A 23,778-nucleotide genomic window follows, 5' to 3' on the forward strand; every position below is an offset into this window, starting at 1 on the left:
GCTTGATGTTCTCCAGGCCTCTACCCCAGATGTGTGGTTATGGAGCGCTTACTGTCTCTTACACTGTTCATAGTGGTTTAGAAATATTACAATATTATAAACTGTAGTTGCGATGACCTTGAACCTTTGCTAGGGTCAATATATTTTCACTTATGAGCTAAGGAACCTGGAGTTTGGAAGCATTAGGGGCACTAATCAGTTTGAGAAACCATTCCAATTGTCGGATCTTATAGAAACCTCTGTGTGCATGTGCATGTGTGCATTTGTCTGTTAGAAACTTCTTTTGCTTCTCTCAAAAATCCAAGGTTGAGATGTTGCTAATGGTGTTCACTCGTTGCATTTCCGGGAGGTCATTCCTTCCTTGCGATGAGCGTGTGAGGAAGGGCTGCGGCTGCTTATTGGTGTACCCGTCCCGGCACATCATGATGATTGGTTTGCTGGACTCTATTGGAAGGTGAGTATTGTGTGTTAGTGCCTCACACTGGAGCCTAAATGCAGGGGGCATGAAGCGGGATCCAGCCACTCAAGGCTTGCGTTAAACCCAACTCCATTACTCACTGTGCTAAGTAGAGACTTTTTGGCACATAGGCATGCTTTCATTTACCTATTGTCTGTGGCTGTTTTGTGCTGTAATGGCAGTCATTTTGCCAGACTGTATAGCTCACAAAGTCAAGGACACTCTCCATCCAGCTCTTCACATGCGGTACTTTCGAAGCCCGAGTATCAGAGCTCAGTGAACATGAGAGGATGGGAAGGAGAAAGGTGTGCAGACAGCTCGTGGAAAAGCTCGTGAGACCCACAGGAGAATTTACTAGCAGTGTTTCTCTCTCCCGGGCCGCTTTCTCTTCTCTGGGATGGCCAGCCTTCCTTGTGGATTGGAAGTTTTAACCTCTGAACGTGAATTTTGGCTTTCTGTTGTCTCTGTCCAAATCATCTCGGAGTTAGTGAAGTTGGCAATTAGCACAGCATGGAGTTCTCAGGTTCCTGTGGCACCTGGCCACTCCTGGGCACACAGACAAGGGGGCGGGAGGAGGTCATAACATGTTATGAGTAGGCATAAAAAATGATGGCAGCATGCTAGATAATGGCTCCAAATGGGAAGCCACCCAAATATCCATCCATAGTAGAAGAGAGAAATATTGGACTTATTCCTGGAGTCAAATAAAATAGAACAGGAATTGGCAAAGCTCATGGGCCAATCCAGCCCACCACCTGCTTTTATATGGTCTATTAGCAAAGGTACATATACATACATATATATATATATGTGTATATATATATAATGTGCCGGTCCTGGAGCTTGGACTTAGGGCTTGGGCACTGTCCTTGAGCTTTTTTGCCTAAGGCTGGCATTCTAGCCCTCGAACCACAGCTCCACCTCTATCTTTTTTTTTTTGCTAGTTAATTGGAGATAAGAGTCTCACAGACTTTCTTGTCTGGGCTGGCTTTGAACTTCAGTCCTCAGATCTCAGTCTCCTGAGTGGGTACAGGTGTGACCCACCAGTACCTGGTGGTGGGTTTTATATTTTTACATGGCTGCAAAAACTCATAAGAAAAATCATAATTTGTGATAGATGGAATGTGCATTTCAGTACCCATGAATAAAGTTTTATTGAGACACAGCCTTAGCCATCAATTTGTGTCTGGTCTCTGGCGACTTTTGAATGACACTACTGAGTTGAGTAGACCTGGCAGAGATGACATGTCTCACAGAGCTTTAAATATTTACTCTCTGGCCATGAACAGAAAACATATGTGGAGCCTTGTTATAAGGCGAGAGAGACCAACAACCCAAAATATGGAGAGGTGACACAAGAGGAATGTGTGGTGTGGGCGTGTGGGCGGCATTGGCTCTTAGTAACAGGCAGCGTGAGGGCTCAGAGGACCAAGAGGAGCCTTTTAAAAAATTGTCAGTCATGGGGCTTGAACTCTGGGCCTGGGCGCTGTCCCTCAGCTCTTCAGCTCAAGGCGAGCACTCTACCACTTAAGCCACAGCACCACTTTTGGTTTTCTGGTTGTTTATTGGAGATAAGAGTCTCACGGACTTTTCCTGACCAGGCTGGCTTTGAACTGTGATCCTCACTCAGATCTCAGCCTCCTGAGTAGCTAGGATTACAAGCAAGAGCCAGTAGTGCCTGGCTTGAGGAACCTTTCTGTTTGGTCAGTTGTGGGGCTTGAACTCAGGGCCTGGGCACTGTCCCTGAGCTCTTTTGCTCAAGGCTAGCGCTCTACCTCTTTGAGCCACAAATCCTCTTCCTGTTTTTGAGTGGTTAATTGGAGATAAGAGTCTCATGGGGACTTTTCTGCTTAGGCTACTTTCAAGCCATGATCCTCAGAGAGTAGCTAAGAAGACAGAGGGGTTGCAGTTACGTGGGTAAGGTAATGAGCACATTTCTTGTTGAGCATTGTTACCCCTCCTTTGTTTTTCTCCTACTATCCCTTCCTTCCCCATCCCACCTTCACTTCTTCCACCTGGGTGCTAGTTATGGGCATGCGCTCCCTGTGTGAAATTTATGGAGCTGTACTCTTGTGATTTTTGTCTTTTATGAATAAACATTTACTTCAATGAAAAGCTTACTCAAAGCTAGGTGCCAGTGGCTCACACCGGTCATCCTAACTACTCAGGAAGCTGAGATCTGAGGATCACGGTTCAAAGCCAGCCTGGGCAAGAAGTCTGAGAGCCTTTTATCTCCAATTAACCATTAGGAAAAAAAAGGAAGTGGTGCTATGGCAGGTGGTGGTGCATGCTATAATTTCAGCTACTTGGAAAGTAGAGTTAAGCGGATCATGGTCTGAGGGTGACCAGGGCAAAAGAGAGACTCTACCTGAAAAACAGCGAAGACAAAAAGGGCAGGTGTATGGCTCAGGGGTAGAGCACCTGCTTAACAAGCTCAAGGCTCTAAGTTTGTATCTCGCATCTGCCTCACTCCAAAAAAGAGGATTCCAAGAGCTAGTGACGTGGTTCAGTAGTAGAATACATGCTTAGTATGCATGAGGTCCCGCATCAGGAAAAGAAGAGATAAAGAAACAGGAAAGGAAAGGAAAAGAAAGGAAAAAGGAAAGGAAAGGAAAGGCAAGGCAAGGCAAAAGGAAGGAGAAGGGGGGAGAAGGGGGAGGGAGAGGAGAGGATAGCAGTAGAGGAGAGGGGAAGGAAGGGGAGAGGAGAGGAAAGGAAAGAAGCGGGGGGTGGGGGGAAGGGAAGAGGAGGAAAGGGAAGGAAAGGGAGAGGACGGAGGTGATTTCAGTCCGGCAGCTCCTCAGAAGATTAACCGTTGAAATTTCTTCTGACATGAAAATAAGAGAAATAGAGAAATGAAAATATGTGTCACAGAAAGACCTCACATAGATGTTCCTAAGTATTATTCATAATGGCCAAAAAATAGAAATTACTTGTGTATTGAATGCATAAGCAAAATGTGATCTAGTGGAGCAATGGAATACCATACAGCAATAAAAAGGGAATGAAGTACCGGCGCATGCCCCACTGTGGAAGAATCTCGGAAACATGATGGTGAATGAAGGAAGCTAGGAACAAAAGGCCACATTTTTCATGATTTCCATTATGGGAAATGTGCAGAATAGGCAAAATCACAGATAGAATATATATAAGGGTTGCTCAGGAAGGCAGAGTGGCAATGAGTACAGAATTAATTGTGTGTGTGTGTGTGTGTGTGTGTGTGTGTGTGTGCGCGCGCGCGCGCCATCCTGTGACTTGAACTCAGGGCCTGGGTGTTGTCCTTTATCTTTTTATAGTGTTTTACCACTTGAGCCATAGCTCCATTTCTAGCTTTTTTGGTGGTCCATTGGAGATAAGAGGCTCATGGATGCGGGAGATCGGCGGGGTCCCGCGCTGCGGCCACCCCCCTGCCGGGACCTCAACTCCAGTCTCCCTTTCCCCAGGATGCAGCCAGATCAGGACGAAGGGTGAAGCAGTTTATGGGGCTGCACCCGAATGCGGACTTGCTCACTCCCAACAGAGCCCGCGCTGGGCTGTGGGGGACGGCTGTGCGCCACACTATCCGTGGCTGGGAGGGGGTGCTTGGGGGGGGGCTTCCTGGGGGGCGATCTTGGGGGCTTTTGCCAGCTTGTTCTGAAAAATCTGATTTCCTTAGAATTATCCTGCTTTGCTCTGTGCAGGATGACCAAGTGAGATGTCCCTAACTCTTTCTGGGGAAACAGGTGCAAATTCAGGACAGGGTTCTAGCGGGTGAAGCTGAGTTTTCCAGGAAGATGAGAGGAAAGCAGTTGAAGGCCAGGACGTCATTCAGGTCTGGCTTTCTGTGTGACATTTTTGGTGAGCCATGCTGAGACCTATGGTGAGCCCCAGGGCGGGTTGTTCTATGTAGAGAAGCCTTGATTATACCCTTCGGCTCTCTCCTCCGCCCTTATCTGGGCGATTTCCTGCTTTCTTTCATCTTGTAGAACCCATGATATTTTTTTGCAAACATCCAACTCGGCAAAGTGTACGCTTCCTTTAAATGGTACAGATCCCCATTCTGAGGGTAGCTTTCAACATCAAAGGCCTAGATTACATCACTGATGCTTATCACACTTTCATGCTTGTCTTAGGCTCTGGTCCAGTTGAGGTGAGTTTGCTGGACAGGGTCTTACCACCTTGTCAGACTTTGATCCTGGCCTTTTGGGGGCTTCATGCTGGGGCCAAACCTACAGATTTTTTTTTGTCAGTTGTGAGGGTTGAACTCAAGGCCTGGGCACTGTCCCTGAGCTCTTTGGCTCAAGGGTAGTTAATTGGAGATAAGAGTCTCATGGACTTTCTTGCCTGGGCTGGCTTTGAACCACGATCTCTAGATCTCAGCTTCCTGAGTAATTAGGATGATAGGCATGAGCCACCAGTGCCCAGCTCAGATATTTTTTTACCTTAAGGGCTTGGATGAAAGACCTGGGTGTACTGCAAGCCTTCCCAAGTCCCTTTGAAGGTAAATAATGATTGAGTTAGAGAGAGACTATCAGGCAAGATACCACCAGCATGAACTAGGGCAAATTCCATTCTATCCTACCTCTGTGGGTGGCTTTGTCATTTCTTGTTGCTCTGGTTTTTCTCTGGGGTTGCTACAGAGTTGACTTTGTCTTCATTTTCCTTTCCCTCAGAGCCCCAGTAAATCCTAGCTATTAGCCAGGATTATGATGCTGTGAATAGCAACTCAAGGCTTCAAAATGATAACCTTTCTCCTTGGGTTTGGAGATTGAACCCAGGGATTTACACATCCTATCCCACAGTAACTGTATGCATTATTCTCACACCAGGCTGGCTGGTGGTTTGGTTGGGCCAGTGCTGGCTCACTCGTGTGTCTGTGGTCCGCTGGGCTTCAGGGGTGTGGGATGGGCTCACTGACCTGATCCACTCAAGACTGTGGGTTCTATCACCTTTTCAGCATTCTAGCTGAGACTGCTTCTCAAGATGGATAAGGTCTGAGAGGAAAAAGCTCCCTTGCCTCTGGGGATCTAGGCTATGTACACGCTGGCTTTTCCACATGTCACGAGACCATCCCTGATTCAAGAAAAGAGAAACGCGCCAGGTATTAATGAAGAGAAATCACGACTTCCCATGGAAAAGATGGTAGATCCAGGCCGGGATGGAGAATATGGGCCATTTTTAAAACCACTCGCTATATAGATCTTGGGTTAGCAGACTTTTGTTTTAATCTATAAAGAGCCAAATAGTAAGCATTTTAGGCTTTATGGGCCATGTCATTGTCTTAACTACTTTATTCTACTATTATAACATTAAGACAATATGTAAACAAGTGATCATGGCTGCGAGCCAGTTAAAGTTGATGCACACAATCAGGCGATCTGATTTGGCCAGTGACTAAAGTTTGCTGAGCCTTGTTCTAAGTGATTCCATCCAAGTAGAAATCTCATATCCAGGCTCTAGGATGCTATCCTTATGGAAACTATAGCTTTACGGTTGTAAGCCAAAGTGGCATCTACCAGCAGAAAGGTACTGGTTGGGGAGAAGTAGTAAAAATCAGATGAGGGGACCCAGGGACCCCCTTCTCAGATGCAAATGACTCTGTGAATCAGGGGCTCCTGTACCATACTGACATGACACAGAGGCCAGGTTTATTTCTCAGGTAGCAAGTCCTTTGCCCGCACTCACTGCTGCCCTCCCCCGTGTATGTGTAGATTGCATTTCTCTTCTATTTGCATCTCCCCTCTGGGTCGCAGAGAGGAGTGTTCCTTCCAGTTTCTCACCCAGATGCCTTTTTCCTGTACTTTACTTAGTGTGCCCTCCCTCTCCCTCTCCCTCCCCTCTCCCTCGCCCTCTCCCTCCCCCTCTCCCTTCCCCTCTCCCTTCCCCTTTCTCTCTCCCTCCCCCTCTCCCTCCCCCCACCTCTCTGTCTCTATATCTTCTTAGTGCAGCTCTTAACTTCAATTCAGAAGTGATACCACCTACTTTGGATCCCCAGGGAAGCACCCAAAACTTGGCTGTTGGTTAGATTATGTTCATTTTTATCTGCCACTTATGTATCTAATGGTCATAGCCATGATTTGCTCTGTCAGAGTTTCCAGCTGGACTTTCTGTTTCAGGCATTATTGCCTGGAATAGTTGCTCAAGTAGAGATTTGGTTAAATTTCAGGCAGTATCAACTTCTCTTTAATAGAATGTCCACCTGCCTGGGCTTGGCACTGTGGGTCAACAGCCTGTCATCTTATTTTTCCCATCAGAGATTTTCTTTGTCACATATCATAAGAGAACAGGACTATCTTGTGTTTGTAAAAATGGGAATGAAATCCCTGCTTTCTAATTTGATTCCTTCCCTTGTATTACTGGTTAGGTTATTGGTGGCTACTGACTTATGCAATGTGATTCTTCCCTGGGTAGCCATCAGCAGGTATAGTTTTCAACTTGGCACGGCTCAGAACTCCAACTAGAAAAGTTTGAAAGCAGTTGAGTTGCACAGGTGGTCAATAAATCAATCACGGTAGCCATTTTATTGCTTGTAAGATTATTACCCTACTTTGCCCGTAGTGACTTCTCAATTTGATTAAAATTCAGTTTCATAAGGTCATAGTTGAGTCCTCTAGATATATAAATCTATAAAGAAATGGAGAAGTGTGCACTCATTTTTATAACCACGTTCGATGTTTTAACCATTGAGTCCAGCACTTTTGTGGTTCTTTAAGCTATAAGTCAAATTTCCCTGTTTTTTGCCAAGGCAATGTTTATTTAGTACATCTATCAACCTCTTGTCTCTGTCAGAGTGTATTATTGTAGTTGTTGTTGTAGTTATTATTTTTATTTATGTATCTTGCTAAATGGGGTGAGCATTGGTCCTGCTGCAAAGCATTTTCTTCATCTCAAAATCGCTCCTGTATGATCTGGAAGTCAGACTCTGTTGGTGGTGGAATGTGGACAGTGAGTAGGTTCCTTTGGAATTCTTTTCCAAGCAAGAGGAGCCAAGTGGTGGGAGTGGAATCGTGGGAATGGAATCACTATCTTCCACAGGAAGGGACATTCAACTTTGTTATTGCCCCGGCAGCAAGAGCCATTTTGGCTCTTAAAAAAGGTGAACGTCTGCATCTGGGACTTCTTGCCCAGGGTTAGGTATGTTGCCAGCTCTGCATGATACTTGGCTCCCTTGTTTGTCAGCACGGTGGCTTGCCAGGTGGAGTGGGGTTGAACTAGTGAATTAAAGTCTTGCACATGTTTTTACTGTACAGTTGCAATGTCCCTGATGACGATGGCATAGGCTGCCTCCCAGGGGAGCCAATGACCTGTTCATTTCGAATGATCTGCTCCTCTGGCTTACTCTGTCCATGTCTTCCTTTTACAAAACATGATGTGTTTCAGAAATGGACCCTAGTTGCCAACTGGCCTATTTGTTAATATATTTTTGTAACCCTCAGTGTTAGTCAGCTTTGTGTGACTATAAGAAAATACTTAAGGCAATCAGCTTATAAAAGAAAAAAGGGTTATTTGGGGCTGAGTTTTGGAGGTTCTAGTCTGTGATAAATTGGCCCCTTTGGACCTGTGGCCAGGCAGCAGTTGGTGGCAGGAACCAGTGGTGGAGCACAGCTGTTCACATGGTAGCTGGGACATAAAGGAGGAAGGACCTGGAGCTCCCACAATTCACCGCGGAGACACACCCCTAATCACCCAAGGACTGCCCCGTAGGCGCCACCTCTTAAAGGCCTCACTTCTTCCCTACAACACCACCCTGAGGATCATGCTGGTAGTAGGTGGTATTTCAGTGACATTCAAGGTTCGAACTATGTGTGGTGCTTTCCAGGTCATTTACACACATGTGCATGTTCCGGGTGGCAAACTGTTTTAAGTTGCCGGAAGCCCGCGCTCAGCTGAGGTTGGAGAAGTGACCCTGTGTCTTTGTAGTTCCTCTCGGGCTGTCAACAAGGCTCCTTTTTGTGTGTCTTCAGTGCCTTGCTTTTTACATTTTGTACTTTCTGGCTGCTAGCTTTTCTCTTTAAAGTGGTCCTCGAGGCAATGCCGGAGTGCTGTCAGCTCTGCTGTGGGCGAGGAGATGGCAGTGTGCCTTCTGCAGAAAATATGTGTCTTGGAGAAACTTCATTCAGGCAAGAGCAGCAGTTGAATTGGCCGGTTCAGCACTAGTGAGTGAACAATCTGTTTCGAACAAGGCATCTTTCTACCGAAGCACCCAGAAAACAAGGCTATGCATCTACAGGTTGGCAAGAGCCATGACCCAAGGCTCACAGGAACCTAAGCCTAGATTCTCTTAGGAGCAGCTGGTTAGCATTTTGTAATTCTGTGTTCAAGATGGCTTCCTAGAAAACAACTATGACAAAAATATAACTCTTTTATAGATAACCTTTGTGAGATTGACTTTTTTTTTTTTACTTTGCATCATTCTCTGGAGATTAATCTAGAATAATGTGTGTATCAGGAGTTCATGCCACCCTATGAAATGGGCTTTCCTTATATGACAAAATGGAGCTTGTGGATCCATCATTCTGTGTGGTCGTCCTGCTTATGGCTTTTTCTGGGGCTACAGCCTGGGACCTCACACATGCTAGGCCAGTACTGTCCCTGTGCTGAGCGTCCAGCCCTGTGGGATACTCTGAAGAACTCTTTGTCTCTTGCAGGAGTAACTAGCATGGTCAGTGCAGGGGTCATGAGCGGCTCTGGGAACCTGATGGATTTCCTCGACGAGCCATTCCCTGACGTGGGAACCTACGAGGACTTCCATACCATTGACTGGCTGCGGGAAAAGTCACGGGACACTGACAGACACAGAAAGGTAAGTGGCTCCCTGCAAGGCTGGGTGAAGGAGACTCTTGGGAACGGCCATGATGTATTTTAGGCATGGGTGTGGGGCTGGGGCTGAGGCTCACCGTGGGGTGTTTTGGGTTGGGCTGGAGACTGAAGGATCCCACACAGCCATCCCGGGGAAGCACGCGGAGACAGGCAGGCAGGCACCGGAGAAAGATTAGTACAAGGTTTATTAGAGGAGCCATATTCCCCCCCCCCCCCCAGAGGCTGCGCATGGCAGCCTCCACTATCTAGGTAGCAGCAGGGTCTGAGGGTGGGAAGGTAGGTGGGAGCTCAGGTGGGTCTGGGTGGAGAGAGGGAGGGGCCAGCTGTACGGCAGGAACTCCAGGGCTGGGAGGAGCTCAGGTCTGGGTGGAGCTGAGGACCAAAGTGAGCATAATGCTTACAGACACACGAGGGGCTGGTGGGGGAGGCCTGGACAGAGCTAGCACACTGCAATAGCAGGTGCTTTGGGTGGAATTTGGATCGTCCTGGGGGAATGTGGGGGCGAGGCAAAGGGGCTTTTCCAGAATGGGGACTGGGTGACTTTGGGGCAGCCTCTTCAGGGCCCTCTTTCTTGCCAACAAGGATGGAAACAATTATGCCTGAAGAGTCAATGAGCTCGTGTAGGTATGAAAATGCCTGGCATTTGGTAAAAGGTGAAAGATTTATACGATCTGAAGAGAAGCCAGAGTATGTGCCTGGCATTTGGTTAGCAGTCGGTGCTACTGGAATGGGCCATGGTGAGGTTTGGGGCCAAGTGCCAGTGGGATTGTTCGCAGGGATGGCAGGCAGAGGCGTTTTCGGGCAGGGTGGCATTTGAGCGGAGTCTTGGATGCTGCTGGGGGGGTTGCTGGTCAGAGGGAGGGGGAAGCTGGTGCACTTGGGCAATCCCAGGAATGTGGGGTCTGGCGGTCGGGTCGGGTGTGGAAAGGGGGCTGCAGGGCTGTGTTGGGAATGAGGCGCAATGCGCATTTTGTGGGGGAATCCAGCAAGCGCGCTTTTTGCAGGGGACAGGCACTGCGAGGCTCATGCAGGTAAAGGAAGAAGGAAGTCTCCCCGAGGCCAGGAAGGATGACGAAGAAAAGGGGTCAGGGTGAGGCAGTGTCCGGAGGGGCTGTTGAAAGGCCTTGGAGGGGGAGTTGGGGTCGCAGTGGAAGGAGGTCAAGGGATCGCAGGCTGCGGCCCGCCCTGGGTGGCGCCTTTGCTGACAAAGGCACGTGGAGCCTTCTGCGGTTCCAAGATACAGTCAGGGTGGAGGGGAGCAAGGGGAGCTCCCGACGCCACAGAGGTGCTGAAGCTTTAGGAAGGGCCTAGGTGGCCGGGGACGCAGAGACCAAGAGGAAGCAGTGGGGGCCCTGTGCAAATCACCAGTCCTAGGTGCAGGGGTGGTGGGAGGGAAGCTGGAGCCAGAGGCTCAGAGAAAGCAGGGAGGGGTGAAGGAGGGGCTCAGCCCAGAGGGGTGTGGGAGAGGGGGAGGGCGTGGCCGGGGAGGGGCTGCTGCTTCTAAGGCCTCCTCAGACAAATCAGGTGGGAGCAAGCCAACAAGGTGGGGACCATGGGTGACCCCAAAAACGTGACATCAGAGGAGGGTGACAAGTGACTGGCGAGTGTGACTGTCCTGTTATTTCCTGAAGGTTGGTGAGAAACGAGACCCTCCAGACTCCACCATGGAGGAACGTGCTCAAAGGGGAAGCTTCACTCCAGAGCAGGACAGAAAGCGGGGCTCTCATGTGGGAAATGGAGTTAGATTGGATGTCACCCATCCTTGCTCCTTCCCATATTATTTTGGGGGTGGGTGGGAAGGGAGGGAGTCCTGAAGTGTGAAGCCAGGTCCTCATGCTTGCTAGGCAGGCTCTCTGCCCCTTGAACCATGACCCCAGCCCCTTTTCATTGTAGTTAATTTTTCAAGCTGAGTTCTGTCTTACGCTAACTTTGGCCCTTTCCAGAAATGTTTGCAGCCATGTCTTTAAAGGGGATCAGAGAGAGGGAGTGATGTGCATGGTGTAGGCCTTTGCTAACGTGCAGCTACCTGCTTGGAAACTCCATGCTATTGGAGTCAGAGTTCTTGCTATTAAAATGTAATGTTGAAAACAAAACTAAGAACTGTAATCTGTTGAATAGGTTTTTCAGTGACCAGCCCAGCCATGGGTAAGTTACAATATCGCTCATATTCACGCTGGTGACGCGGGATCCCTGTCTCGGTTAAGGATGGATTTTACAGCTGCAAATCACACTTAGTATGCTTTGTAAATGATATGAGTTTGCCAGTGCTCTAATTCTTTGGGGACCATGCTGGCATCTTGTGGAGGGAGCTCTGTAAACTTGAAAACCCGCTTAATCGCTATGGGACATTGCTGCTTCATGAGGTTCATTTTTCTCCATCGGTCTTGGTTCCTGAGGAAATTGTTTCCTGAGAAGCAGTTTGAGTTGGAAAATAGGCTGTGTCTGCTTCATTTCCAGATAACCAGCAAGAGCAAGGAGTCCGTCTGGGAGTTCATTAAGAGTCTGCTGGATGCCTGGTCAGGATGGGTGGTCATGCTGCTCATCGGGCTGCTGGCAGGTATGTGGAGAGGTGCACAGTACTCCCTGGAGAGCCACGGCTGCTGCTGCCTCTGAATGCCACTGTCTGGGAGGACATTGCGATGGTGAAGTGCTTCCCTTCTACCTCTATGCAAGGGGTTTAGGACTTGAAGTGTCTAAGAGCAAGCCACAGAACCAATATTTAGCCTAAAATCGATCATAAGCCCAAGGCAGGAAGTCCGGCTGTGGCTTGCCGAGAGCTGTGACTACAATGCAATGCTGGCTGGCGCTTTCCACACACGCGCTGTTACCACCCTGGCCTTTACCGAGAGCACACTTTACATTTCATTGTAATTGCTTATGTAAGGGGCAACAGATATGGAAAGGTTTTGATGTTCACTCATCAGGAATCCCATGAGAGGGGCTTTTAATACTCATTTGCTATCCCCAAAAGAATGTTGAGTACCCTACAATACCCAAAATAATACTAGACACCCACAAAATCTGAGGTAGGCCCAGGAGAACTCTCTCCAGCCCTTACACTGCATAGCTCAGAGACTGCACACCCTTTACTTTTATAATGTCACTGCCATCTTCTGAGCAGTAGATGTTTCCAGAATAAATGAATATTTGGAGGGCAAACTTGTCCTCCCCCCTTTTCTTGTCAGTTGCAGGGTTTGAACTCTGGGTCTGGGCTCTTCAGCTCAAGTAGTGCTCTACCACCTGAGCCATGGCGTCACTTCTGGTTTTTCTGGTGGTTAACTGGAGATAAGAGTCTCATGGACTTTCTTGCTCAGGCTGGCTTTGAACTATGATCCTCAGATCTCAGCCTCTTGAGTAGCTAGCATGACAGGCGTGAGCCACCGGCACCAGGTGCAAACTTATCCCTTTAAAACCAAATTCATGGCAATTATTTCCTGAGGGTATGAAGATTAATGTCTAAGTATAAAAAAATTGAGCTGGGTATGGTTGTGCATGCCTATAATCCCCATACTCAGGAGGCAGAGGCTGGAAGATCATGCATTCTAGGCCAGCCTAGAACCTTCTTTCTTTGTCTAACCTTTCTTTCCCCCTGCCCCCCAGAATTGAGCACATTGAAGAGATATCCTTTAAAAAATCCCATACATTTAACAATATAACAATTAAGCAAAGAGAATTGATCAGAGAATTGATGGCATATGGCAGAATATAGCAAATACTGTAAGGAAGATAGCACATGAATTGGGTACAGATGGAATTTTGTACAAAAAAAAGGTTTTTAAAGAAATTTCTGCCCCTGCCCTTCTGTGTGTTTGTCTGTCTGCTTGCTTTTTTGTTGACTTAATAAAGCTCTTCCACGCTTTCTTACTATTAAAAAAGAGAAATTTCTGGGTGATCTTTAATTATCCAGAGATAATTGAGGTGCTTGCATGTAGCATTTCATAGAGGAGGTCCTTTTCTACTAATCGCCATAGCTGCCTATCCATGTCTCATTTTGTCCTTCCTGTCCCAGTGACATTCCCTAATATGTAATGGCAGCCAACAGAGGGAAACTGGGCTCGGTGGATGCAGTTATTCTGCCACTGATTTTGCCTGGCTGCTTCTTGGAAGATCTTCAACAGTACGCATGGTGGGAGTTTGCTGTGAATCTTGCTGCATTTGTGTAGGAGGGATTTTTAAACCTTACAGTTTATCTTTCTTCTTGGCTCTTAGGAAGGAGACATAAATAGGGGACATGAAGGAACTTGGAATAGGTTTTCTGGCATCCTGCTAGGGCGAACAGTACAGCTTATATTTATTGACTAAACTAGGGGCCCCATTTGACTGTGTTGAGCACAACTGATTGTGACCAGCTGCTTCATGAGATGTGCACTATCCATCCGTTCATTCAGGAGGATTTATCCAGACAACCAAACATCTGCTGCTGCCCAGCCGTCAGCTAAAGTCTCTCTAGAGAGGACTCTGGCAACGAGTAAACACCGTTTCCCTTTCCCTCCATGATCCTCAGGTGCAGCCAGGGGTAGAAATACTGAGAGGACAGCCCCCCTCCCCACACCCCCCGTACTGACAACAGATAACTGCAGAATAGTAGACAGGTGGCCTAAGTGGTCTTTGAATCTGGGTGCATCTTGGAGGGAAATCTAGTGAACTGCGCCCTTACCTCACTGGTCTCACTGGTAGAGAGGAGCCAGTGTTCTAACCATGGCCTGTTCAGTGGCCCCCATGACTGTTTGTTTGGACTCTCTTGATAAAATAACCTTGTTTGGACTCTCTTGATAGAACAACCTTACAACTCCTCTGCAAGGGATTTGGTAGAATCTGCCACCAGGTGGTGCTGTTGTACCATAGAACAAAGCTGAGGCCTCAACTCCTGGAATAATGTGATTATGAATGAATGAAAAGTTATGGACTTGAGGGGGTCATTGAGTCTTATTCTTGGATATCTTCAGGACTTCTCCATCACTGTTAGATCTTCATTCAAATATCATTTTCCACTGGAAGCTTTCTCTGACCACTTCTCTAAAATCACACCCTTTTTCTCTCTGAGCCTGTCTCCCTCCCTCCCTCCCTTGCTGTGTGTCATGACTGTATGTAATGGATTTATTGACATAGAATTCACATGACATACAACTAAACCATTCAAAATGTACAGTTTATTGGTTTTTAGTGTTTTCGCAGAGTTGTGCTGCCATCACCATAATCAATCTTGGCTTGGAAGGGGCCCCCCCTCCCCCCTCCAGCCGCCCTTTCCCCAGGGCCTGGAGCCATCCCTACCCCGTTTTCTGTCTCTGTCCATCTGTCTGTTTTGGATATTCCCTAGAAATGGAATCATACACCATGTGGTCTTTTATGACTGATTTCTTTCACCCAGCAGAGCTTTTCCAAGTGCATCCCTATTGTAGTGCATGGGACACTTCGTTCTTTTTCCTTTTCTTTTGTCAGTGCTGGGTTTAAACTCGGTGCCTCATGCTTGTTTGGCTCATTTTCTCAGCTAGTATTCTATCACTTGGGCCATGCATCTAGCTCAGCCTTTGCTAGATGTTTTGGAGATGGAGTCTCATGGACTTTTCTGTCCAGACTGGCTTTGAATCATGATCATCTGCATCTCAGCCTCCTGAATAGCTACACGTGAGCCGCCAGTGCTCAGCTTTCTCATTTAATTTCCAAATATTATGCCATTGTACGGATGGGCCATATTTTGCTTATTCATTCATCTGTCCACTGATAGTTTTTGGCTAGTTTGAACAACACAGGTGTGACCATTTGTGTAGGAGTGTTTGTATGGATGTAGGTTTTCATGTCTCTTGGGTATATGCCCAGGAGTGGAGTTGCTTGGTGTTATTGTAACTGTGTTTAACCTTTTGAGGAACTTTTAGGAGGCCATTTAGTGCTGAGATCTAGAAGTTAAGTAGGAGATTGTCCAGTGGGGTGGGGGAGGGTAGTACTTACTGACATAGCACAGAGAGGAGAGGGTGTCTCATTCTATGAACATGGAGTGAGCAATATAAGGAATTAGTGTTAGAAAAAAAATAATACTGGAGAGATATGGGGTTTAGGGGTCTCATCAGGATCTATTGAAGATTTAGGCATTCTCCCAAGAACAATGAGATATTAGGGCAGGATTTTCTGAAGGAAGTGGTATGGGTCATTGCTTTCTTATGTGTGCTGGTTCTGGGGCTTGAACCCAGGGCCTGGAAGCTGTCCCTGAGCTTTTGTCTGAAGGCCAATGCTCTTCCATTTCAGCCATAGCTCCACTTCCAGTTTTTTGACATTTAATTGGAGATGACAGTCTCACAGATTTTTCTTGCCTGAGCTGGTTTCAAACCGTGATCCTCAGATCTCAGCCTCCTGGGTAACTAGGATTATAGATGTGAGCCACCAGCACCAGGCTGGATCATTGCTTCTTGTGTGTATGTATGCAGGTCCTAGGGCTTGAACTCAGGGCTTGGTGCTGTTTCTGAGCTTTTGTGTTCCAGGCTACTGTTCTACCACTTGAGCTACAGCTCTACCTCTGGCTTTTTGGTGGTTCATTGGAGATAAGAGTCTCAAGACTTTCCTGCCTGGGCTGGCTTATAACCACAATCCTCAGATCTCAGTCTTCTGAGTAACTAGGATTACAAGTGTGAGCTACCAGTGCCTGACTCATTGTATTTTTGAAAGCTTGTCTGACCACGGTGTAGAAAACCCATTCAATGGGCAACATTGGATCAGGGAGACAAGAGACGAGTCTCTGGTAGCAGCCAGCCAGAAACCATCCTGAAAGGCTGGGCTGAATGGCAATTGAAGTCAACAAAGTGACTCGAGAGGAACTTCAGAGCTGGAGTGGCAAGGATGTAGTGATTGCTTGGAAATGGGCTGCTTACCCTGGTTTCTATCTGGCATAACTCCCTGGATGCAGGGCCCTTCTCCCAGCTGGAAACAGAGCCGAGGCTGAGAGCAAGATCCTTGACTTCAGCATGGGCCACTGTGAGTTTTTATAGACACGAGAGGCAATTAGGCATGTATCCTTTGATGATTCCTGTTCATTGTTCATTGGATTTGACTGCTTGGAGTTTTATTTTAAAAAGTTCTTAAGAATGAGTCCACCAGAATGGGTCATGTTTAAAATTAGTAGGGTCCGCCATGGGCATGTAAAAAGCCTTATGAAGGTGAATCCAATATTGGGTTACAATTGATTGGTGATGTCTGCCGTGGGCATTGGAGGTGTCTGGCCAAGCTAGGTGTAGATTTATCACCCAGTAACAAGTAGAAGTATACAAATAAAGTTGCTATAGTGAGAGCATGGTATGAAAGGAAAAAGAAAAGGTTTAGGGTGACAGTCAGAGGAAATGATATCTTTTAGAAGATGAATAGAGGAATAGGAATTATTGGGGGAGACAGGAAGACAGGAGAGTTAAATGATGTGGAAGCCATGGGAAGAAGTGTTTCTAGAAGGACAGAGTGGTCAGCAGTGTCAAATGATGTAGAGTTCTAAAACTGGGGCTGGCTAACTTTTTGTGTAAAAAACCAGTGAATAAATACCTGTAACTTTTGGAAGTATTTATTTGTTTCTACCTCAAAATGCAATTCTGCCATTACAGCATGAAAGTAGCTGTAGCACTGATGTGTATGCTTTGGGTGGTAATATCACACTGATACTGTAATAAAGACATAGCTAGGTTTGAACCACAAGGAAACCTGAAAGTATTATAACAGAGTAAAATGGGGAATTCTGGAAAGACACCCAAGCCAGCCTTTTGTGGCCCACTGAACTCCTATTTTTGTCCTATATCGATCTGTCAGCATTTATAATGATCTTTTACTTATAAAGACCCATAGCCCCTTGGTCATAATTTAACCAAAAAAAAAAAAAAACTCACCTAGAAACGACTAATATGTGAGGTTTTCCTAAGTTGGTATCTGCTTGGTAGGAAAGCTGGACTTATTTAGGAATCGGGGCTGCTGTCCTGTGTGTGTGTGTGTGGGGGGGTCATTGGGGATGTCCCAGCACTGGTGAGAGGCAATGTATTTTTTCAGGGCATATATTCCCGATTAAAAATGGCAAGGGGAGAAGGGGAGAAGAATGAGTAGGGGAAACGAGTGGAATGCAGGCAAGAATGTATTGTCTATACAACAGAATTGAGAAAATAAGGGCAGGGGTGAGTCAAAGGTGGGGGTGGAGATGTTTCAGGGATGACACAGATCGAGGGGCACTGTACCCTGTGGCCAAAATTTCAGTACATAATTTAAAGTGAGGGAAAGGGTGGGGTAGGAGGGTGGTGAGAATGTGGAAAGGTGGCATCTGATCCAGAGGCACTGGATTCGGAAACTGCTCTGTGGACTGGCAGTTCCTTTGTACAACGAAGGAAAATAAGATATATTTTGAAACCTCTTAGATCAGGATGAATCCCAAAAGTCCCTTGGCCCCAGCGGCTTGAGATAAGAATTTAGACATTTACTTTGCCTACTTGATTGAAGCCACAGAGCCTCATGTGGCTCCCAGGGAGCTGTGTCCTGGGCACTGACTTCTCTCAGCGGCTTTGTCTGCTTCTTCTAGGCACCTTGGCTGGAGTCATTGATCTTGCTGTGGACTGGATGACAGACCTGAAGGAGGGGGTCTGCCTGTCTGCCTTCTGGTACAGCCATGAGCAGTGCTGCTGGACATCCAATGAGACCACCTTTGAGGACAGAGATAAGTGTCCCTTGTGGCAGAAATGGTCAGAGCTGCTGGTGAATCAGTCAGAGGTGAGTGGCTGCTGGGCAGATCCTCCTGGCTGGCAGCCTTTGTCATCTGGAGCTTCCTGAATGCCTTAGCTTTCTCCTGCTTATGGCAGTCTTGGCTCCAGCGTGGTGCGCTTGCCTCTTGGCCCTGCCACAGCTGCTGCTGCTCAGACTTCACTTGGAAACCCCTCCTGCCCGTACTCCTCCACTGCTGCACGGGCACATTGTATATTCTTTTGAAGCCTCAGAGTTTGGCTTTTTAAAAAAACTAGTGATGGTTGTTTTGATCATGCTTATTTTTATACCTTTTAACTGAGGAGGAAAGGTGATATCTACTTAAAAAAATAATAGCGTGTCTTCAAAAGTCACTGCCCCCTTTTTTGTTTCCATATGGAGTATATGCAAATGCTAGTTTGTCCACCTTCTTTCCTAGTGAGTCTCATGGTGTGTCATTGTGTGTCTGTTATCTCCTATGACACTTTCTGATGGAATCACAGAGGATGTTTCTGGGCCTCTGTAAAGAAAAGAACGTCCAGTCATGGTGGGTATTGTGATGACCTACAGATTGAGTGCTTGCTGTCATGGCAATTAGAGCTTCAGCCCTGTGTAGAAATGTTGTTTTCTGAAGTTACCACAATGACTAGGAGAGGTTATTGACGGACCAGATAGTTAGATGAGAGGACTAGATGGCCAAGTTCTACAAGACTGATGTACCACAAGCAAAGATATTTGGAATGCACTTTGCCATTTTTCTAAACCTCTCAATAGAATTGAGTATTTATTCCTTCACATTTCAGAAGTAGACAGGGATCTTGAAACCTCACCTTCTCAGTGCTCTCCATTATTTCCTAAAAGGAATTCTCTACATGGGGATGCGAATGGACAGGTGGGCTGGCTGGGTGCCATCTTTTAGTTCTTCTCTCCTTCTTGCAGTCTGTGTTTTGGGGTGGAGGCAAAAATGTGGCCATCTGCCTTTTCAACCAGTTTATACTTTGATTTATACTTTGATTCAAGAAACTACTGTTCGAAAGAGCGAGAAGCTGTTTTTAGGCTTGAAAAAAAGTACCTATTTAGGTGGGTGAAAGGTATTTTTTGGTCCGATTTCTCACCACACAGGACGTGACTATATGTATCTGTGGTGCAGTCTCAGGAGCATGGTTTTGTATTTAATAGGCCCACCTGTGGCCATGGCTGTGGCCTGACTTATGGTTGATCTCTCTTTCCTTTCCGCTCCTCCAGTAATCCAGATGGTAGGAAAGAGCTGAGGCCTAGAAAAATGAGGCATTCACCTAGTGGATCAGATCTCTACCTGAAAGATTCCAGATTGTGTGTTTCAGAAAACTCTTCTCCACATATCACATGTTTTGGATTCAGTGGTCCAGTGAATTCCTCTGAAGGAGATGATCAGGCAGCTCCCCTCTAATAATGCCTGTTCACTGTTAGTGCCACACCCTTGGCCCAAATGTCTACTTCAGCAGCTCTGGGTCGGGTAGGATAGAGTCTCTGCTTCTAATGAGCTCCCAGGTAATGCTGATGCTGCTGGTCCAAGGACTACACTTTGAGGAGCAGTCTTTCACAAACTCAGTTCTGACACTCACTGGCAGTTAGTTGCTTGCTGTGGTCTGGGTGTGGCCATAATAAAAGCTTAGAGAAACTCATCCACCGCAGACAAGACAAAACATATCTTCCAGAGTCTTGGAGGCAGAAATTCTGCATCACACCTTTTATTAACTCTAGTGCAAGTGATGATTACAACCAGCATCATTCCTGCTTTCCATTACTGCTGAGATTCCACCCCATGGAAAGTTCTGTAAACAGCTCCTGGAGGAACACCTGGTGCTGTTTGTATGTAGTAACTATAGCAATAGCAACAGCTGATAAAAGCCACACTGTCCATTTGTTTGCAAAGGACAGGGACAAACCTGCCTGATCCCATCAAAACTTTGTTCTCCCAATGGAAGGTGTGGAGTGGGGGTTGTTGTTTGGATCTGCCATGCCTCATGTTTTCTGCCTTGTTTTGTGTGTGCTGTTTAGGGAGCCAGTGCCTACATTCTGAATTATTTGATGTATATCCTGTGGGCGCTACTCTTCGCATTTCTGGCTGTCTCCTTGGTTCGAGTATTTGCACCATACGCCTGTGGTTCTGGTATACCAGAGGTGAGTTATGACTGAATTTCTTCTCTATCAATAGTGGGAATAGCAACTCCTTCTATAGTGGTAGTATACTAGGCATAATCACAAGAATTTGGAATGAATTGGCTCATTTAATTCCTATAATTAGTCAAGGAAGTAGGCACTATTTGTCTTCCCTTAACAGTTGAAGAAGTAAGTAAGCACAGACTTGTTTGGGAACTTTTCCATGGTCAAGCTGGTGTGTTGAACCTTGAACTCTGACTTCAGGATTCTATATCTATATTCTATATTCAGGATTTTGCACTGTTGCTTCTCAGCAGATTAAGACCCACTCTTTGTAAACCAGGCTTAACTTTCAAAGCCAATGGGAACAGAAATTAGGATCCCTCCCTTAGATGTGGTACTAGAATCTCTCATGGCTGTATCGCCGATGTACTGGCATTCACCTTATATTAATGAGGATTGCTGTTGAGGCACTTCACTGATGATTACCTTCCTTTGCCATGTCTTGTTTTTCTGGTGACAAAGTAGTAGCAGTCTTCAAAAAATGCACTGGTGGCCAGGAGCCAGTGGCTCCCTCCTGTAATCCTAGCTACTCAAGAGGCTGAGATCTGGGGATCATGGTTTGAAGCCAGCCCAGACAGGAAAGTCCATGAAACTCTTATCACCAATTAATCTCAAAATGCCAGAAGTGGCGCTGTGGCTCAAGTGGTAGACAGCTAGTCTACCACAGCTAGTTCTGAGCAAAAAAGCTCAGGGACAGTGCCCAGGCCTGAGTCCAAGCCCCAGGACCAGCACAAAAAAATGCACCGAGAATATACTCTTTGACATTTAGAGTTGTTGTATTTTTTTCAGCACTTTCATGTCAGCAGTGTGGGGGAAGTGATCTTATGGGTCAAAGGGCACGCCCAAGACAGAACTTGAAACCTAGGGGATCTTGTTTCAGGAAAGGCGGAAAAAAAGTATTAATATGTCACACTCAATTTTCTTCTTGTAACAGTAACCAGAGTTTGAACTCAGAGCCTTGCAGCCTTGCTTGGCTTTTTTTCACTCAAGTCTGGTGTTCTACCACTTGAGCTCTGCCTCTGTTTTCTGGTGGGTTCTTTTTAATGTGTTGTTTCAGGAATCCAAAAATCAAACTGCATTGCCATCCTATTGCCTTGATAAGACTGACCTTCTCTAAGGGGACACATACACTCTGAAAAGGCCCTATGAAAAATGGCACACTCAATATCACAGGGCTCGTGGGGAAGATGAGTCAGCCAGTCATGATGCGCAATAACTTCCTCAGTGATACATGGGGAAAAGACAGGAGTCTAAAAAAACATCAGCATAGTTTCATGGCTAAGACATGTGAATACCACAATCAACATGTCACCTGTTGAGACTGCTTGGTGTTGGCTTGTGGAAGTGGGTGGAAGGTCAGTTGTGGTCTGAGTTACCGTGAAGGTAGGAAGGAGGCTGATCTGAAATCAGCAGGAAGCCATGACAGCGAGTATAGAGGTCCACAGCCTCTCAGCACACATGTGACCTAGTCTATGTGTGTTTTATGTTTTCCTGCATGGCTCCGTTCAACTGGATGTAATTTTCTGCATTCACCTTGTATTTCTCCCAGAGGTAATTGTGCATAAGTAGACACAAAACTGACATCATGTTTAAATTCTTCCCTAATGTATGAAAAGTATTGGATCAAATTTACAGTTTTGAAACAAATGTTATAGCAGAACTGGCTGTATTTTATTTGGTACCAGAAGTAAGGTACACTAGGCAGAAAATGGATCCCTCATTATTGGAGGCCAGTTTATAATCCCACTGCCCACTAGTAGGCTTTTTCTTTTGGTATGCCAATACTAGAGCTTAAACTCATTGCCTAGGTATTCCTCCTTAGCTTAGTGCTCAAGGCTGGCACTATACCACTTTTGTCACACCTTCACCTCTGGCTTTTGTTTGTTAGTTGGAGATGAGAATCTCACAGACTTTTCTGCTTGAGCTGACTTTCAACTTCGATCTTCAGATCTCAATATCCAGGATTATAGGCATGAGCCATTGGTGCAAAGCATTAGTAGAATTTTTATTTTGCCAGTCCTGGGGCTTGAACTCAGGCTCTAGGCACTGTCCCTTAGCTTCATTTACTCAAGGCTAACACTCTACCACTTAAGCCACAGTGCTACTTCCGTTTTTTTTCTGTTTATGTGGTACTGAGGAATTGAACCGAGGGCTTCATGCATGCTACCACTAGGCCACATTCCCAGCCCTTAATAGAGATTTTTTTTAATAGAGATTTTTGACTTGTCTTTCCCAAAACAAGGAGATGTTCATTGGGCAACTGTTAGGAAATCTGCAGCAGCAATAAAAGGCTCTTCCACCTCAAGAAGCAGAGATACATGGCTCAGCTGGTGATCATATAGGTAGACAAGGAGCTCACACATGTCTTTGAGAAGCTGCTTGGACTTCTTGTCCAAAGTAGACATCTGTATTGGTGACAGCTGAACTCAAAGGGGGTCAAATGCTGAGCTGATCATTTAAGTTCCTTATGTGACAAAAGGATAAGGAACACATGGACCAAACTCAAGCATGTGATGTCCATTGAAGGAAGTCATAAATATGTTAAGTATTATTCTATTTGTATAACATCTACAAACAGCCAAACTAAAGAACCCATCATATGATCAATAACGCAAAGAAATGCTTGGAAAGAGTGTGGGCTGGGAGGCAGAGCTGAGACGAACACCCGGCTTTTAGAAGCATCCCCGCTTCTATTTCTTAAGCTTGGGATAGTTCATGGGGGCTTGTTTTATTGACATTTTTAAACTATATAGAAGTATGTAATATAATTATTTATTTATAAAGGAAAACATTCAAGCCAGTGGCTCATGCTTGTCATCGTAGCTACTCAGGAGGCTGAGATCTGAGGATCACAGTTGAAAGCCAGCCCAGGCAGGAAAGTCTGTGAAACTCTTCAATAAACCACCAGGAAAACCAAAAGTGGCGCTGTGGCTTAAAGTGGTAGAGCACTTGCCTGGAGTGCAAACCTGCTCAAGGACAGCGCCCAGGCCCTAAGTTTAAGCCCCACAACCACCACCACCAACAACAAAAGGAATGGCCTTTGAATGCAATGTGTTTAGCTACATTTAGTTTTTTAACTGACCTGGGGATGGAACTCAGGGCCTCACACATGCTAGGCAAGCACTCTACCCTTGAGCTACCTCCCCAACCCAAAGTACATCTTTAAGTGTTCATTCTCCCTAGCATTTCCATCTAAAATGTGTAATATTTAGAATGGAAATACCTTTGGAAGTATTTTTAAATGCAAATTTAGAGGAAAAAAATTGTATAATAAATGCATAGCCTAGGTTCTATAAGTCATATTTTAAAGGTAGCACTCAGAGTTTCTTAAACTTGGTTGTTCCACTTTCTAATCCTGTTTGCCTCATTAATAGACCCATGATCAGATATCTAAGAACTCACTTCCTCTGGGAACTTATTCTGCATTGATTTTCTTTTTATTGTTGTTGTTGTTGGTGGTGGTCATGGGCCTTGAACTCTGGGCCTGGGTGCTGTCCCTCAGCTCTTCAGCTTGAGTCTAGAGCTTTACCACTTGAGCCATAGCGCCACTTCCTCTGCATTGACTTTCTGTTTCTTACAAAATACCAGCACTCATACAGATATTTATCAACCACAAAGAGTTCTGG

General features: G+C 46.0%; 1 protein-coding gene across 1 annotated transcript in view; it reads left to right on the forward strand.

Moving 5' to 3' along the window:
• Clcn4 (chloride voltage-gated channel 4) overlaps positions 1-23,778 on the forward strand; it is a 65,790-nt gene that overhangs the window by 14,929 nt on the left and 27,083 nt on the right. The window contains exons 3-6 of the mRNA XM_042680523.1: positions 9,085-9,239; positions 11,714-11,813; positions 17,790-17,977; positions 19,988-20,110. Of these exons, the coding sequence (XP_042536457.1) occupies positions 9,096-9,239; positions 11,714-11,813; positions 17,790-17,977; positions 19,988-20,110 (555 nt within the window). The 5' untranslated portion in view covers positions 9,085-9,095. The remainder of the gene's footprint in view (positions 1-9,084; positions 9,240-11,713; positions 11,814-17,789; positions 17,978-19,987; positions 20,111-23,778) is intronic.

The sequence above is a fragment of the Dipodomys spectabilis genome, unplaced genomic scaffold (assembly GCF_019054845.1).
Source record: "Dipodomys spectabilis isolate Male_0828 unplaced genomic scaffold, ASM1905484v1 ptg000061l, whole genome shotgun sequence".
Taxonomy (NCBI): Eukaryota; Metazoa; Chordata; class Mammalia; order Rodentia; family Heteromyidae; genus Dipodomys; species Dipodomys spectabilis.